Source organism: Cebidichthys violaceus, unplaced genomic scaffold (genome assembly GCF_023349555.1).
Source record: "Cebidichthys violaceus isolate CVI_PGR_0920_01 unplaced genomic scaffold, fCebVio1.0.p SCAF_3, whole genome shotgun sequence".
NCBI classification, from domain to species: Eukaryota; Metazoa; Chordata; class Actinopteri; order Perciformes; family Stichaeidae; genus Cebidichthys; species Cebidichthys violaceus.
This window is the reverse complement of record NW_027176483.1, coordinates 22,175,128-22,194,495: the sequence shown is the minus strand read 5'-3', so window position 1 is coordinate 22,194,495 and position 19,368 is coordinate 22,175,128. Positions and strand designations below refer to the sequence as shown.

Below are 19,368 nucleotides of genomic sequence, written 5' to 3'. Positions count from 1 at the left end.
AACACAAGCGCTGCTGAACATTTGCACACGCTGGCCTTTAGGCTTATTACTCAGTCACTGTCATATAGGTCTGATATGCTGGTGATAAGCTGTTTGTTTGTCTTTTTACATAGATCCATGGAGAGATTTTAACATGAATTGATTGTATTATTGTTATTATACAAAATGGACTTTGATTTGTGTGATTTGCTGCCTCTGCCTCTGTTGACTGGCTGTATTATCAAGCTCTGCTCTCTCCTTTGTTTCACAACACATCAGCTCAGTGTGGCCTTAATAAGATATCATCACGGAGCCACTAACGGATGTGCATGATGATGGCACGACCCTCAGCATGCTATTACCATACCCCTCCTCTCTGTTTGCATATCTGTGTGTGTGTGTGTGTCTGTTCTTGTATTTGCGACATAGTGAGGACCATCACCACTAGAGTGAGGACATTTTTGGAAAGTGACGACATTTTGGCCGGTCCTCACTTCTTCGAAAGGCTTGTTTAAAGGTTTTAAGGTTCAGGTTGGAAAAAGGTTAAGTTTAAGCTAAGATTAAGGGTTTGGGTTAGACATTTAGTTGTGATGGTTAAGGTAAGGTTAAGGGCCTAGGGAGTGCATCGTCATTGACTATGTACGTATATGAGATATGATGTACTATTCCCACCTATGTGTCTTGAGCAATATATGTTTTCACCATTGTCTTGAAAAATGAATTCAACCGTCCTGAAGTCATATGTAAATAGTTTGATGTTGATGGCTGTAAAGAGCTAACCCACCACGTTTACAGAAGCCTAATTCCACTAACCTTGGCCGTGTTGTCATCAATGAACCATTAATACATGTTTATTTAATCAAGTTTCTCACCAAAAACTACATTTAACAAGATTTCACTTGAACAAATCATAACAACATAATGTACCTTCACCTAATACTAAGTTTCACTGGATAGAGCATGAACGCATCATGATGCCGACCTGTGTGGGGGAACCGTGTGCATCACGGATCACCTACCGTCAGCCACACCACTAGTCGTAATAAACCTCACCTTCTACAGTCTACAGTTGCGTGTGAAGCCTATAAGACTCTGGATAAAGTTGGTGGTGATTGGTTGGTGTCCATGGCTGAATAATGGAGCCATGTATACTGTATATTTACATAAGGGGTGGGTGAAAAAATGTATATAGCATAGTATCGTGATATTTTGCGGCAATATTGTGTTGATAAACTGAGGCCAAGTATGATAATCTTTTATCAAATAAAAAGTGAGAGTAGAGTTTTTTCTGGAGCAGTCATTGGTGAAGTCAGAGGGATTAGCAAGAAGTTGGTCAGAACAAAGATGGAGCATATGTCTGTCTGCTTGACTAATAAGCAGTTGAATAATAAAAATTATTGAAGTGAGATGAACCAAGTAAAAACTTCATCGTATTAGATAATACAGACAAATTGCATAATTTGCAGTTGAAAAAGAGGTAATCAATCGCAATTTATTACAATATACGCTGTTGCAATACGCGAAAAAGGTTGAAAATCACAAAAAGATTGTATCGTGATAATATCATACTGTCGGGGGCCTCTGAAGAACCCCACCCCTATGTGTTGGTACCAGCACTCAGTACATAGTACTGTACATGTCTATAGATTTGCAGAATAAGGAGAAAAGCAAATTGAAGTCCAAACGTTTTTTTTCAGTTTGAGATTTCTTAAAAAAATGTGTTTTTATAATTTTATCATTGTCAGTTTCTTTCTGCTTCACTCTGACTGCACTTCTTGTTGAATCTCTCCACAGGGGGTTCCTACCACTGCTGCTAAACACAACACACACACACACACACACACACACACACACACAGACACACACACACACACACACACACACACACACACACACACACAGAGACCACTCTTCATAAAAACCCTGACTGACAGAAGAGTAAAAAGAAGCACATTAAAATTCATGACTTTTGTTTCAAAAGAATCCTTTACAGTTCCCACAACACAATCGTCCATTCAAACACACAGGATTTAATATGCTTGATGCATCTGGAGACTGAATTAACTTTGAAAACACACACACACACACACACACACACACACACACACACACACAGCTTTGACAGTCAAGGGCAAACACCCCATGATGTGGATACACACTCAAGGCAAAAGTAACACAGTTGGAAACAAATGCACAAACACAGCTTATATTAATTTACTTTCTATCTTTAGAACTTGAGGCAAAATTCCCACATGCAACCATAAACGTCCTATTAATTTAAATCTGACAATATTAATATAACAATGCCAAACGTCACTTGGCATTATAATACGTTAACTGAGTGATCCTAAGCACCACCGCTCCGTTGTTTCTATTGCTATGTTGCGCAACTTTAAATCAACAGTATAATAATGTCTGTGCCATTTTGTTACTAACTGCAGACCCGCTATTAACTAACGTAAATGTTAGCTAATGCTACGCTAACACTGAGGTTTGTTTGTTTTTCTTGCAATTTACGTACAAAGTTGTTGTTTTTGGCACGAGAACTTTCATACAGAACCCAAATATTGCAAACTACTGCAATGTAGGGGAAACCCAATCAAATGGGAGCGCAGACGGCATATGTGATGGCAGGTCAGTTTCAGGTTGGTTTCAGAGACTGACAACCTCGCGGTATAAATCTGTTGTATTGTGCGTACAATTGACCTCTGGCATTGAAACGTGTCTGTGTATGGGTGGTCGTGTGCGTTGCTCTAAAGCTGGACAAGGTTTTTTTTAAGAGTAAGAGTGTGTGTTCTGTCCCGTGACGATCTTTGTCCTCAACCTCTCTCTGACTGGCTGGAGTCGGGGGCTCGGCCTGCGGGGTCGCTGCTGCTGGCCCGTCCATCACATCCTGCCTTTTAAAAATGTGCCAGGTTTCCAGTGACTCGGTGACAGCATTCTGACAGATAACGCTCGGCTTAGTGCCCTAGTTTGTGTTTAGAATAATGGTGCGACTTTTAAATCGTCCACTTGTGTCTGTAAATAGCACTGAAGCTGTAGGGCTGAGCTGCCATTTTTTTGGGGTTGGTTATATCCTAGGGAGCAAGATTTAATAAATGTCTTTTTGTTTGTTTGTATAGGGTTAAACAGCATTTTTGGGGAGGCAGATTCTTTTGTTTGTTGTTTTGGCCTCGGCTCACCCCGTGTTATATTGCCTCAGTTTATTGTTTGTTTAATGCGCTGTTTAGTAATACATTATTTTACAAAAAATTGTTGCGCTCCAAACCCCTCAATGGGGGCTTTATCTTCTGCCTAGTCTATACTATTCTTTGACCGCCACCAGACGTGGGGCTATAACTGGTTTGTCCTTAAGGTGACCATGGAAGTGAATAAGATCACGCAGCCTTAATCCAATCTCTACAAGACACGTGGAGCGACTGATATTAAAGAAGGCCGATGTAACCCCCTCAGGAGGTAGACACATATGTAACCTTCACTGTTCCTTCAGTGTATCTACATCAGGACGACGTGTGGAAGTAACCGTTTACAGGGTCTGTCCCCTGTGATGACAGCAGCTTTAGTGACACTGAAATTGGCCATCTCTCTCTCCCTGTCACATTACAACAACGAGCTGTTGTAGTGTTTATCAGTGAAACCACTGAATGAATTATGTGGGAGAGGAAGCAGTGTGGAAAAGGGCCCCTGTAGGCCTCGAACCACATACGGACATGAGCGCGATCCTTTTTATGTCATCGACTTATCGTACCGTATATGGACATGAATTTATTCATTGCCTGCTATGTTTACATGCATGTTTGTTTGCAGTAGAATGTCACCAATATCTTAGCCAACATGATGCCAGAATAAAAAAGCAACAACAATTTACAGCGAATAAGAAAATGGACCAAAGTGTTGGTCAAGGGGTAAAAAAATTTGCATCACCATCCTAAAATTTATACCATGCACAGTCAGCGCTATGAAAAACATAATTTTGTGACCAGCTGTACGATATCCCGCCCAAAAAAACACCCAAACCAATGGACCGTATAGTGGATGAAAGTAGTTTTAAAGTAAGCTACTAAAATGAGAGTAAACAGGTGTTGTGATTGATTTTGTGATTGACAGGTATAACACCTCGCGTGGTGGGCAAACAGACAATATATGTAGATTAAAAAAGCGAGGTATATTTTCTGGTTGATGTGGATTTGTAGACATAGAAGCGTATCTGCTGTATGACACAGTTGACTCCCCCAGAATGCAATGTGGATTTCCTTTTAGGCCTCAGTGATATCACAACATTTACTGTGGCCTCACTCATTCTGATTTAGTTTAAGCTGCTGTTTCATACATTCAGAAGTCATTTCTGACAGCGAACTTAATCAAATGTTGCACTGCAGTATAGTCCAGTAGTAAAGGCTCTCCTCGCATCAGAATGCAACTATAGGAGTTGGAAAACAATAAAAGAAATACAAAACAATATTACGGGACAGTCTTGAAGCTATTTACTGGTGTTATGTATAATACCGTGGATGTTTATGGGCTTCAGGGTGTTTTCACAAAAGCAGTTGGGTTCATTTGGTCCAGCCCAAAGGTAAAATGATTCCTGTTCATGCGGATGGCCCAATAATGTTGTCATTATGCAGAATTGAATGCTTCTGATGGGTATCTTTATGTTCTTTGGTGTCCCAAGACAGAAACAACAGATTCAAAAGCAGTATTACAATTAAAGTGGTGGAGACGGGATGAAAAGGAGTCTTCATGTATATCAATAATTCTAGGGTTATTACTGTGGGATCCCGGTCACACTTTGACTTAATGAAGTGACAATTGGCAGATAGATTTATTAGTTGAGCTTTTGAAATCATGCTAATATCACATATCTGCTGCTGTAAAATCCTGTTGTTGAGAAGAAGAAGAAGATGAAGAAGAAGAAGAAGAAGAAGAAGAAGAAGAAGAAGAAGAAGAAGAAGAAGAAGAAGAAGAAGAAGGAGAAGATCACGTATAAGTATAGCAGAGGAGGAACCAGGAGTTGAATGTATATGTTCCTGGTGTAAATCCTCCATGTACCTCTGGAGACCTACAGCAGAGTCTTCTCATTGTTTCTTTCATCTTCTCTTTTCATCTTATTTCTCCTTTAATCTCTTCTTTTTATTACCTCTATACATGCCCCGGGTTTAGTGCTTCATGTCTTTGTTGGCTCACTATCCAATGGGAATAGCAGTGATCTCCTAAAATATGGATGCTTTACACGTTTTTCCTCAGAGCATAAATGGGAAAATTGGAAGAATTAGCATTTATTTGATTTAAATTGTTACGAGACCTAGAAATAATTGTTTCAAAATACATTTTATTAGAATTCTGACATTCTCAAACATGACAGTTCATTAGAAAACAGTAATGCAACTATTCAGTCATCTGTGAGCCCTTAAAGGGGAACTTCTGTATTCTCAACCTTGACCCTATAGAACGCTGCAGCCGGCAGCCACAAAACGGTTTGCAATGTATTCACTAAGGGAAACTCCAGGTCCACTAAAAGTGCTTGTGTTTGCCACTGACAGGCTACCGGCTGCAGTCTTCCCCTCAATATTTGATCAATTTAAAAACAATGTTGTCCACATTAGTCACTTAGACACAAAACCATGGAAACCAGGGTCCAGGTTTAAAAATACCAAAGTTACCCTTCAAATAGAATGAGACACAACCAAACTTTGATGCTCACATATTGACTAGAACATCTTAGGAACAAACACAAAACAAGGAGATGTTACAAGCAACCGTGGTGTCTCACTTAAAAGTGCAAGATCCGAGACTGGGAGCATTTCGATTGCCTCTGGACAGCTCTCAACATGTCGACAGCTCACGGCTGACAATGCTAACGGTGAATTCTGTGCTCAATCCGTTCTGCGCCTGTACAAGAGCGACTACCCAGTATGCCTTGCAGGAATACCTGCCCCTTAGTCTGCCTCTGATTGGCTACAGGCTGCTAAATGCTAACATTAGCCTAGCTTTGACGCTAATCTGCGCTTTTGGCGAGACAGGCCCGGCTGGAGCGACTCGGCCACGGTAGCACACGTTCTTATTATTCCTAGTCGGAAGGGAGGCTACCAGGTCAGAACAAAGGCAATTTTTTTTTTTTTACAATTTTCAAACTTCCTGAAAACATTGGGGCAAATTTTCCATACATTTTTAGAAAATTGCCAATATTCGAAATATACATACATGATTTCATGCTTGAAAATGATCGGTAAGTTTAACAATGAAAAAGCATTAGAAACCTGTAAAAAAAAAAAAAAAAAGACTTTCTTCAGACTACTTGAACAAAAAACGTGAGCTGCTTTGGCTGAGTCGCTTTTCCGCGGCCCGTCTAGTTTGAATCGCTGGTTAACGCCATAGCTAGGCTAACGTTAGCACTTTTAGCTGCAAGTAGCCAATCCGAGGCAGTGTAGGGGGCGGGTTTCCTCGCAAAGGAATACTGGGTAGCCGCTCCCCCTCAGGCACCGAACGGATCGAGCAGCTAGAATGCATCGGGCACTGACGAGTGCAAATCACGGTCTGAATCTTGAACTGAAAAGTAGTAGTAGTAGTAGGTGGAGTTGCAGCAGTGAGAGTAGAAGTACTGTTCGTAATGATAATGGGCGTCCCCATCAGTGAAGCTGTATCTGTGCTTGTCTCTCTTGCTCTGGTGGCACACACTCTCCTCTGATTCCAGCTCCATCTGTGTCCCTAGCCTCCTTTCAGCCGGTGATGTAACAATGTTTATTATTCATAGCTGCTGAGATTATGGCCCTCATCAGTATTCCTCTCAGCACAGGAGGGAGGAAAAGAGAGCAAGGAAGACACATTTCATTTAGATTTCCACCTCTACCTCCGTGTTGTTGTTGTGTTTATTCTCTGATTACCCTTCAATGCTGCCCGAGGTGCACTGGGCACTGAGCGGCCTACATGTGCGTTATATGTTCAACTTCCAACATCCTGGAAGTCTTTTTTTTCTGGAGCTGACACAGAGAACAACACAAAAACACAGCGGCATCGTTAATCGCAGTGATGTCTTTCAAAATCCTCCCCCCCCCCCCCCCCCCCGCCATGTTGGAACGGATGTCTGTCATCTATCATTGCCAATTTGTGACCCAAACTTGTGCTGCGACCAAAAGATCTGAATTTTATTTTCATTCAGCACATATTAACCAATCTACCAATGCATGAGAACAAACCAGAGGGTTTCACATATGAAGTAGTGCGATCTCTTTCTCGGTGTAGGATGTACATTTTCTATTTCTTCCTTTTCTTAAATTTAAAAAGAAAACATTTCTCACGAGCATACTGACGATTTCTTCACTACATCACATTGTTATTGTGAGCACATTGCCCATGTTACATGCTGATATGACCGGTAATGTTGATCATATTCACCATCGCAGTTTAGTGTTTTGCCATGCAAGCATTTGCTAACACGCATATACGTAAGTATTCAAAGTATCCTAATACAACGGTTCCTGTGATTGTGTTACGAAAAGTTCTTTTGTTATTTTCGGAGCACTTTCCTGCGAATGTCAAGCGACCCAAGGGTTGTTAATAACAATGAAAGTAGTCTTACTTAAGTAGGGAATACCTAACTAATCACTACGGAAATGGTGTCAAACCTCTGAACCCCGAGCAGTTTCGGGGCATTTTTCGCTCCGCAAACCTCGACTTTCACTGCAGTATAAAAGTCCTGCACCTCTATGGAAACGGCAGAACCAGAACCAGAACCAGTGTTTATCTGGGGCGAGACATTTACAATAAAATGTTTTTGATGAAATATTACAATTTTAAGCTTAGTTTAGGTTGTTTTTTTTTTGACGGAAACGTTTGTCACACAAGACGTGTTCAAGGACCATCGAAAAGATGAAAATCTGATGTTTTCATCTTTTAGATTTAGTTTAGATGATTGTTTCAAGAAAACATGCTTTTCTATCCTGCCAGCGGGTTTTGGGGTTCAGAGGGGTAAGTACAGAATATGTATCAAATAACTCAGGAAGTGGTTTTATTAAGTATGGAAGTTACGTAACAAATAAGTCACCGTTGACTTCTGGCTTCACATCGTCGCAGCAGTTGCCTGCGTGAAAGTCCTGTGTTTGTCTGACCCACTCACCAGCGTGACCACGCCCCTATGCTGACTATGCTTTGTACCGATTCCTCATCGTGACTTAATTAAACAAGCATTGCGGTGCTTGTGTGTTCACCATATATGGCCACTCCATCATTATCATCATGACTTTTCACAATGGCATGCTCCGTTTCATTTATTTTGTTGTCCATTTACTCTTGATACTGCATACATTATATGACTGTCTATGCTTATTATCTACAATGACTGTCAAAGATGAAACCCACTGAGGACAACGCCACACACACACACACACACACACACACACTCGATTAGCAAAAGCTATTTTCAGAGCAACTGACAAGGCTGTGAAATGACAGGTGTTGCCACGGTAATTAAAACTGTCAGTCATTCTGTCTGTGTCTGTGTGGGTGTGACGCAGTGCAGCCTATAGTTCCACTTGTCAATCAAATGAACGCTTGTCATTTGCTGTCCACACCATCAAACTAATTGTGCTTGTTTTTTTAGTTTTTTTTTACAGAGCACTCTCACTGTAAACAATTGTGACTTTGACAAACTTTACACAGAACGTTTACAAGAATATGATTCATTTGTTCCCTTATGTACAGAGTTTCGCATCGCGAATAAAAGGCATCAACCGATCACGTTGGGGAGAATGTTTTGAGGTTGAAACAACACAGAGGTTCTGTAGTCCGACACCAAGACAGCAAACTGAATTACTTCTTTCAACCTTGACGAAGGCGGAGCACATCAGATCAACTCTTTCAGGTCTTACCTTTCACAATAAAAGCCCTACAAATATCATATTCACAGGCAAGTATTTTGCATTTTTGTGTTGTTTATTTGCCACACCCCCCGGTGTGTAAAGGCCTCAATACAGCTTATCGGCTTATCTCACTTAAGGTGGACTGACCTTAAAGGTGGACCTGCTATTCTCATTTTAGTGACCAGCTGCTCCTCCGACTCTCGGGGGGTTTCATTGATCGTTCAACTAGTTCAGTATTTGACCACTAAAACCACTGTTTGGTACTGTGGGCTTGTAGAGTTTTTTGCTACATTTCCCAATGTATTGCTAAATGATCACTGATGAAGCTAATGTTAACGCTAACGCAATCGTTTAGTCTCATAATGAAAGCAGGAAGCGGGAGGCTTTTATTGTGCGACCACAGGAAGCATTGAAACTACCATCCAGGTTGGCGAACAAAAACTTGACTCGTGACTCTGCAGTGCTTTTCTTCAACCTGCAATAACACATTTGTTTTGCCACTAGGTTGCAGCAGAAACAAGCTGTAAACAACACAAGATTCACTAACTTTTAGCTCTGTTTTTGGTCTCCACCACCTCCTGAGGGAAATTGCTGTCTCTTTAGCTGCTGAGCAGACCGTGTACAGTGGCTTTACCTGAGCTTTTTCTCCAGAAACAGCTGCCTGCTGCATCAGATAACGACGCTGTGAGAGCCGCGAGGGTAAACTAAAGTAGCATGCTATTGTAAATATCAAAATACGGTTTGAAACATAAACAAACGTAATTGTTTTATGCACTATATGATTTAGCAGTTTGGCTGTCTGACCATATGGAGTGAAACATTAACTCATACCCAATCTTTTTTTCTATCAATAATCTACTTAACATTTCAATTAAACTCAATAAGCAGAGGCCCGTTTCAAAAGGAGTGAAGAGGGCTGAGAACGTCCAAGTTTCTTAGCGACACACAGGAACACACTCGCATACAAATGGACATATCCATACACACAGAGAAAAGCAAACACCATCTGCCCACTTCCTGCTGTTCGGGAAGTCTCGGCAGCGCCACAATGGCCGCCCCCACGAGGAGCCGGCTGAAGCCTTGATTGGCCCGTCGTTTTCCTCCTTGGAGACCGTCGCTACGCCAGGAGAGGCAAGATGTCAGGATGTAGAGGAGGTGAATGAATGCTAATGCTTTTCTCACAACAGCCTGAATATAATATTTTCCAATTAAAGTAAATTAGTGATGAATTCTCCTTTAATGCAGCTTTAACTCATAACTTTGAACAGAAGCGCTTAGCTTAAAGAGGAACGCCACATGTTTCTTTGCACACATAATTACATGGATTCTTGTTGGCATATGATGTTTTGATACATGATTTTTCTGACAAAACACTAAAACTGTAAAAACTGCCTTTTTCTGCTCCACAGTCAGTTTAGTCATTCCGAAGGCATTAATATTCCATCAGCCACGGTCATACAAAGCTATCCTATAATTACCTCTTTATGGGAGACGCAGACATGCAATGCATATTGCATGTCACATGCATCGCGTTTCTTTTGATGTTACAGGGTGTTAAATGATTAATGCCGTCTGTTTGTCTACAGGCTGCATGTACAGCGAGCAGCACTAATGAAGAGTGACAAATCACCACTGATCTTTTCTGTACTTTGATATTTCTACCATGCCACACTCTTTTAAGATTAATGAGTCTCCGGTTTTCAATGGCAGACGAGCGTCTTATTATAGTTTGCTTGTCGTCTTGAATGGAACTTCACACTGAAGTTATACAGTTGTACAGTGAATTACCTGTTGATTCTGGACCAAGTTGAGATTAGTGGCCATGATCACAAGGAATTTCACTGTATGTTTAAACGTTATCTTCGCCCACTAAGACTGGAAGACGAAAAATTGTTAATGTTACTGAGGCAGAATCAGAGATGCTTGATCGCTGCGAGTTGTGGGTTCAGCCGTTTTTGGTCGTTCATTAAAAAATGTAAAAGCTGCAGTGAAGTGTTCTGTATCGCACTGTACGAATGGCAGATTAACACCCTGTACAGTTGTAGTCGGAATGGGGGAGATGGGGGGATGTGTCTGGGTTTTAGTGCATTTTTTAAAACAAGAATTTGCATATTCATAATGTTAAGAAAGGGGTGTTTTTAAGTTGCTTTTTAAGTCTATATTACCTATGTTTTACATTCATTCATTCATTCATTCATCTTCGTCCGCTTATCCGTGATCGGGTCGCGGGGGCAACAGCTCCAGCAGGGGACCCCAAACTTCCCTTTCCCGGGCCACATCAGCTCAGCTCTGACTGGGGGATCCCGAGGCGCTCCCAGGCCAGTTTGGAGATATAGTCCCTCCACCTGGTCCCGGGCCTCCCTCGGGGTCTCCTCCCAGCTGGTCGTGCCTGGAACACCTCCCTATCTATGTTTTACAATTACTGAAATGCTTTAGTAACGAATCAATTGCAATCATGTCACATGAGGTGTAGCAAGCTATAAATAAGCTGTCCGATAGCAAAGCAAGTGGTTTAGGTCATGTTACTGCTGAACGCCTTAGATATGCTGCTCTCCTTGCTATTCGTTTTATTGGCTTCATGATTCACGGCTTGTTACCAGACTCAATGCTGTCTGAGTCATTAGAGACTGACACTGGCACTAAGAGCGGGTATGGGGCAATGTTGTCTCAGCCCCATTTTTAAATTGATGATCTGTCCAAGCAATTGAAAGCCTGTAATACTGGGTGCATGTTTGGTAATACTCTGGTTAACCGCATTATGTATGCAGATGCTCTTGTGATTCTTAGTCCATATAGTGCTGGTCTTCAGCAGCTCCTTACTATATGTACTGTCTGAAGTATGAAATACAGTGCCAGTGAGAGTGCTATCTTGATCTGTAGAACCAAAGAGGACAAATGTCTAAACTCTCCTGACTTCAAATTGTCTGATAACAATCTTGGTGTCTGTGATAAGGTCAAATGTCTTGGACATTTTAATACAGAACAGATGACCGATGATGATATTTATAGGCAATGTCGTAGGATGTATGCACGAGCAGACGCTCTCTCACGCACGTTTAGTATGTGTGCGGATAGACAGAAGAGGCCGAGATGGTGTAGCGCAAGTGAAATGTTTGTGGCTGCAGACGTCAATACATTCAAAAATGTTTTGAGGAATTTAAGGGTTAAAGGTATTTGCCGGCTTAATGACTCTGAAAAGGAAATCATGTTGGTTTTATCAAACATAAGGTTTAGTACTACACACGACCAATCCCAGCTGTGGAGACGTTGGTACAGCTGTCTCTTTGAAAGCATTGTTCATCCTATGAACTCTTATTGTGCTTTTGTATGTAATTCTTCTATGTAATGTCTTGTCTTATCTGGACCCATGTCTGAAATAAAAGTTTGATTGATTGATTGATTTCTATCTGTTGCACCTGGGGCTGGTTATCGGTACTCAAGACTTTTAAGGTATCGTCTTAAATAACCCAGTACCAAGTAGTATCAGTCAAACGATACCAGCATCCTATTCTCTTTGATCTTAGCTCGCAGCCAATTGCCACAAGTGTTCTTCAATTTTATTTAACATGTGATGGTTCACTACAGCAGCAGCTAATAGCTAATACAGCCGGGAATGCGTATCTGTCACCAGCCAGTAGAGGCTAGCAGCCATCTTACAAGGCTAACGGCATGAACAGCGGCAGCAGTGCCGACAGTTCTTACAGTTTTGACCTGGAGGCGAACCACAGCGGGGTCGATGCACTTCTACGACAATGCCGTCCCACCGCCATGGGTTAGGGGATTTGTATAAGCGTTGTGCAATGTACCGGCGATTAGCTAGTCAGTGACTTGCTACGATAGATTCGAAAAAAAGGATCCAACCAAAACAAAATCCAGCCAAGTATTGCCAACTCCGTTCCAATGAAAGTCCAAATGTTGCTAGTAAGAAAGTTGCCAAGCCGGCAACACTGACAGCCTGTCCCTTCAGGCCCCAATCTGAAGCCACTCCCCCAAAATGATCAATATGAACGTTAAGTCACGAGAAATTAAAAGCCATCCAAGCTCGTCCGACCATTCCATTCCGAATGATGATTGGATGGGCGTATTACAGTCCTGTGACAGCCACAGATACCGATGTTGTTTTTCAGAGCATTTAAATCATTGATTGTTGTGAGGATGTAACGAGAGTCTCAACAAAAATATCATAAAATATATGTTTTTGAAGAAGATTACCAACACCGCCTTTAAAAAGGCACTGGTATCATAACTTGTTGAACGACACCTGTAAAAAGCAATCCATGATATTTTCCACAATGAAACCTGTATTTATATCTTTGACCTTTTCAGAATCTGAACTGTGGTTTTGTGAATGACCCACCCTTTTCTTTTTTACCATATCCTTGGCCTGCATCTCCAATACAATACCTCTGCATATGTCCTCATCTCTCTGACACAGTGACAGCAATAATTCTGAAACACATGGTGGTCAAACTCAAAACAAACCCATAATGTAGAGTTTTGAAATGACCGGATTGTTTCTGTGTACCTCTTTACTTTACTCCTAGCATTATGTGTAAAAACATATATTTTCATCTATATTCTTAGTCAGCGTCGAGGGGAAACATGGAAGTTATAAACATTATCTAGCTGTACTTTTTTGCACTGAGAGATTTACAGTAACTTTCAGAGACAACTGGGGCAGCCCCGGATCGATCCGATCCAATCCAATAACCGGCAAGAAATGCTTTTTTCCCACTGCGCTGCGGGGCCCTGAACAGCACCTTGGTTTGGTTTAATCCTGGGTAGACTATGCTGGCAGAGATGCAGGAAGAGTGGGCCGGAAGCTTTTCTCATGACTTCAAAAAAGCAGCTGATCATTGAATCATAATTCCATAAAGACGGGACAGTGGCTCACAGTGGACGATTTTTTTCACAGCCAACACGTCCAACAACGCACACACACACACACACACACACACACACACACACACACGTGATTGTTATTAGAAGTCATTAGTTGGGTGTCGGTCCCTGCTGGCTGCAGTGCTCCATTAAAGCTCCCACACTGAAACAGGAGATTAAGTCCTGGTTTATGGGCCACCTCACCTTGAACAGGGCTTACTTACTTGGCAGCCCTGACGAATGTTACCTCTGTTCTGCAGTGTGGGTAAGTGGAGGGGAACATTAATCTGTGCAGCACAAGAAACACAAAGGAAACGTAATTCCAAGCATATACAGTAGCAGCACACGCACCGTTTCCACGGTTTCAGTGAATGTGTGATGGGCGCTCACACATTCGCACAGGTAAATCAAGCTCGCGAGCTTGGTTAGCATATTGCATCCGTACTTCACATTAACTATGCTAACATCGGAAACAACACCCTTGTTTGAAATGTGTCTTTTAGTACAATGTGATCAAGTTTACATACAAGATATGACACCAATATCTGTCAATAAGTTCTATAAATAAAAGAATAACCGAACTTCATTCTCCGAAAAAACTGTTGCACAGACTCCTTGGAAGGTCTGTTAGTACAAATAATAACCGCCCAGACAGCCATAGTATATTATTAGTCCAATATTATGCAAATTATATTTGCATGAAAAATTATCCAAAAAAGGCACCAACACCACAAACACGGCGGAGCATTGCCTTTAAATATGACATAGCTTTAAGCCTCAATATAATTACTATGGGTGAGTAATATACAAATTCACCCACGGCACAGTTGTCATGAACGGGTGAATTATGGGTAAAACTTTATTTTTTTTGGAGCCAGAAGTGACCATAGGGCAGAGATTGCAAGGCCATGTCCATTAGCATTACAAGCGCTAAGTTCACAGCTAACGCTGACGCTCGCTAGCGAGCTTGGTTAGCATGGTGCATCCGTACTTCACATTAACTATGCTGATATTGGGCTTTTAAAAGAAACACACTTGTTTGTAATGAGTCTTTTAGTACAATGTGCTAAGCTAAGGAGCCGGATATGATGAGCGCTGACACCAACTCCACCAAATTCACCCACTGCACACATAGCTATAGAGACCAAAACCCATTTTGTGCCAGGCTGAAAACATAAATATTTCTGCTTTGTGTTGGCATTTTAACAATGGTCTATCTATGGGGTGGCCATTCAAGGAACTGCTGTTTTTTGGCACTTCAATGTATTTTTCAGCCCCTAAGGTTGTTGCATGCTTTACACACACACACACACACACACACACACACACACACACACTGTTGTGTCTAAACATCGTGCTAACAGCTCCTCGGCGAGACTAGGAGGCCGTGATTGATTCGTCTGAGACCAACAGTCACGTGACAGACGTTCAGAGAATCTTTGACTCTTTGAACACAGAGCCCTGAGGAGAGGAGAGGCTGTAAGTAGAGGTTGTATAAATGTAAATAGCTCAATATATAAAGCATGTGGAGCCTCCACTTTATTTCCAACACTGCTAACAATTGTGGACATTTGGAATAATGTTGGATGTATAGATTCCATTGTATTCCAATTTTTGTAGAATAAATTATAAAAAAAAAAATTCAACTTGTGTATTTTATTTTTTATGATTTATGGCATGATAACTGATTTTCCTCTGCTTTTAGCCATGACTGTGCTGTTGCCATAGAGGTGCAGGACTTCTATATTGCAGTGAAAATGAAGACCACAGAGAGTAAAATGTGACAGGAGGGAAAAACGCCCTGAAACGTCTTGGGGTTCAGAGGGTTGAAGTGTTGCACTCTTAAAAGTAAGGATTTGAATAAATCAAACATACGAATAAATAGAATTGCAGACTGCAGGGAATGTAGTGAAAAATCAGAGTTGGTGACGCTAAAACTTTTGGCAGGACTAACGCTGTTTAAATATAAGTGAAATTCATGACGCTAATTCGGGCAGACAGGTTTTCTTGTGGACTCGTTGAAGGATCGTCTCTGCGTCACGGTGATGCTGCTCTGTGTCACACAGCTCACCTAAACCCATCTCCACACATCCAATCATCCTGCTTCCTGTTGGTTTAATGAATCAAAAACTCCCCATCTCACCTCAGGCTTTTCATCTCAATATGGAGACACATATCAGTAATTGGTATTGGAAATGTTTTCATCCCTGTGTTTGCATCTACTAATTCAGAGTGTGCATTTTTGTATTCATGTATGCATGCAAGTAGTTTATATGTGTGTGTGTGTGTGTGTGTGTGTGTGTGTGTGTGTGTGTGTGTGTGTGTGTGTGTGTGTGTGTGTGTGTGCGCACTTACATGTAGCGCAGGTGGGGGTTCTTGGAGAAAACACGAGCCTGGATGGTATGCAGGTTGCTCCTCGTAATGGTTCTGCAACAGACAGACGCAGAGGAGAGAACAGCGTCAGCGCTATCACTCCGAATCATTGTCAGTTTAAAAGAGGAGAAGAAACTGTCACCCTAGAAAGGACACACAACATTTGCTGTCACAACAGAGTGCTTCAGATTCTTCATTTTCGAAGGGCAAATTGAAGAAACCTGAATACCGGACGTATGACATGACGAGTACATTACTCGTACATTGTACTATGTACATTACAAAGGTAAGGGTTTCCACCTGCTGCCGTCTTTGTCAGTTATAGCAAGAGTCACACATGAGCCAAAAATGTACACTGAACCGAATTGAGTCTACACATCGTTCCAATTGAAGCGTACTTAGTTTATTTCTGAAAGTAAAAACAAACTGCAATGTCAGGCGATATTGAAAAGCTTGACAATGCTTAACAACAGTTAGTCCCGCCCCTGGCACCGATTGGCCAACTGACATGCTTGCTTTTTCAATTGAGGAACTGCTCTTTCATGTCACGATGCCAGAAGAATCAGTCAACTCAAAAATCGGTTGGGTGGGCGGATTCAAAAGTCTTGACCAGACGGCAACCTCCGGGTGTGAAAGGTGTAGCCAATGAGGTAGTGCCTTGAACTTGCATTCTCTCTAGTGTCCACCAGGGGGCGACTCCTCTGGTTGTATAGAAGTCTAGTCTAAAGTGACTCTACTTCTCTCTTGATTTATTCCCTCAGTAAACATTGTAAACATGAGTTTATGGTGTCAATCTCTAGTTTACAGTCTTCTTCAATACAGCATGATGTTCATTTAGTACATTATGCTCCATTTAGAGTCAAACACACCATGAAGCAGGGGATGATTTAGGGGCGGGGCTACCTTGTAATTGACAGGTTGCTACACCAGCAATAGCAACTTTTTCCTGCACGATTTTTGATCAGCCAATAGGAGTTGTTGGGGTCATGTGCTTGACCATGTGCTCTGAGACAAAGGGATCTGGCCTTCCTATTGTACAGAGCAATCTGCAGCCTGATCTGAGTTTAAGATAGGAGCAAGCTCCAAGCAATGCTTAGATGCGAAAGCAATAAAACATTGCGATCTAATTGGCCGAGGGCCACAGACACCCCAGGACCCCCTGCGGCTCAGCCCTGCTTATACAAAACCTTGTTTCACTCCCACCTCTATCCCGTCCATGCGACTCAGTTCGCCCTAGGTTTAGAGACTGTTTTTGTTTTTTTGTTTTTCGCTTCCTGGGAAAGAGAGAAGTGGACAATTTTCCTGCAGACGTGAAGAAACGGATTCCTCAGAGAAAGAGGACAACTTCTCTTTCTCATCCGAGTCGATTCGTAGAGAATTCCTTTAACGAGCCGAAGAAAATATCTCTGACACACAAGAGTTTCATCACGTCTGCCGAGAACTCAGAAGGACCACGTCTTTGACGACAAAGTCAACTCATAGTACGGCTAAGAGAGTCTGGGCAGATTTAGGTCACTGTGTTTATTACCTTGTTTGTGCTACTGTCATTTCTATAACGTGGTGCGTATGCTAAATAATCGCCGAGATCGACGACCGAGATCGTTAATGTTAAGTAGAAACTACTGTGTAGTTCAAACTGCTGCAATGGCGTTGAGATCATACACCCTAGTGAGGCCGGAGGTTGTTTCTCGTCAGTGCAAAGGCCAGAACAGCGACTGGGCGACTCAAAGATCGCCAATCGTGTCTATCGCCATACCAGCGTGGTCACGCTCCAACTCCATTTTGATAGTTCTGTCTGTCTTCAATGTGCAGTCCCACGTGACGTAGCTACATTTAGATTACATCACACGTTGTCTGAGCTGTTGTCTCGCCTCTCCCACACACACACACACACACACACACACACACACACACACACACACACACAATCTCCCTCTTACCACAGTTTGTTGGTTGTAGATAGTGTGCTCATGAATGTATAGTTTTGTTGTTAGTTAGATATTAATTGATTAGATCATTATTGTTATTGGAACTTAATAAACTCTGTTATTCTTTAAAGAGCAGCTGTCTGTGATTACTTTGTGCATGTGTATTGTGATGACAGCTGATATGTGGTCTGTACTGTGACTAATGACATTGTGATACTAATTACTACTAAATACTAATTATGAGACTTAGTTTATAAGTTGGTTATTGTTCCCTGTTTGCAGGGTGGTGCCCCGTTATTAATAATTATATTGATATTAATAATTTAGTTTTTCATATATGGTGATAACTCAGACATGCTCCTTTTCCTGAGTGATTGGCCAACGTCTCCCGTCACGGGCTATATTTCCTAAGAGGAGGAGCAGGAATCTCTCAGACCTCTTGAGTTATATTATACTGAAAGGTTATTATGGAATTTTTGCTCAATGATGTCAAAATAAACTGCCTCGCCCTGCTTTAATTGATCATCTTTGAAAGGGAACTGATTATACACATAGCAGTCACGGTTAGTACTAGTACCCAGTCTGTATTATTAAAACATGTGGCTCCCCCTTGACTTGAATGGGAACTGCACCTGAGTTACAAACTGGGGGTGTGGAGTTAAGAAGATATGGGCATTTACCATGCAGGGAAAAAAATGCATCATGGGAAATGCAGGATCCAGTGTTTTTTTGGCTACCTACGTTACGCGTGTATCCCTTTAAAATCCACCGCTGCGTCACACACCAAAGAGACATGACATTAGCTATCAAAATGATTTACAATATTGAATCTTGACCCTATGAAATCAAATTCAATTAAAATCTACTGCCTCTGAATCTCAGTACAGCCTGGAGTAGCTGGAGGACGCGTGGTCCTCTTCTGCTGCAGAGCTGTGTTCAACAGAGATCGGCAGGTGAGGCCAAACGGGATTGATGGACATAGAGGAAATAGATCCGTACCCATATCTGCCTATCAGCCGTACAACCGTTCGATTTAATATGGGAGTTTTGAATTTGTTCTGTGGTTTTTATTCACCAGAGGCCTCTACTACGAAGCAGGATGTGGTGTTAGTTACTTAACTTTAGGCTTAACTCTGGGAAGAAACTCTCCTAACCCTCCTCAGAAGGAGGTTCACTTCTGACTGGGGTAGACCGCCATGCTGAACACCTAATGTCATTAAATATATACACACACACACACACACACACACACACATATATACATGTATATAGATAGATAGATAGATCTGACTATAATTACATATGTGTATCATATTAGAGTAATGTGTTGTAGATGTATTCTTATGGCGTGC

At 41.7% G+C, this 19,368-nt stretch overlaps 1 protein-coding gene across 1 annotated transcript in view; it reads right to left on the bottom strand.

The window, feature by feature from the left end:
- Positions 1 to 19,368, bottom strand: part of LOC137880902 (NT-3 growth factor receptor-like) — a 189,845-nt gene that overhangs the window by 124,039 nt on the left and 46,438 nt on the right. Inside the window, exon 3 of the mRNA XM_068722473.1 lies at positions 16,071 to 16,142. Coding sequence (XP_068578574.1) covers positions 16,071 to 16,142 — 72 coding nt within the window. The remainder of the gene's footprint in view (positions 1 to 16,070; positions 16,143 to 19,368) is intronic.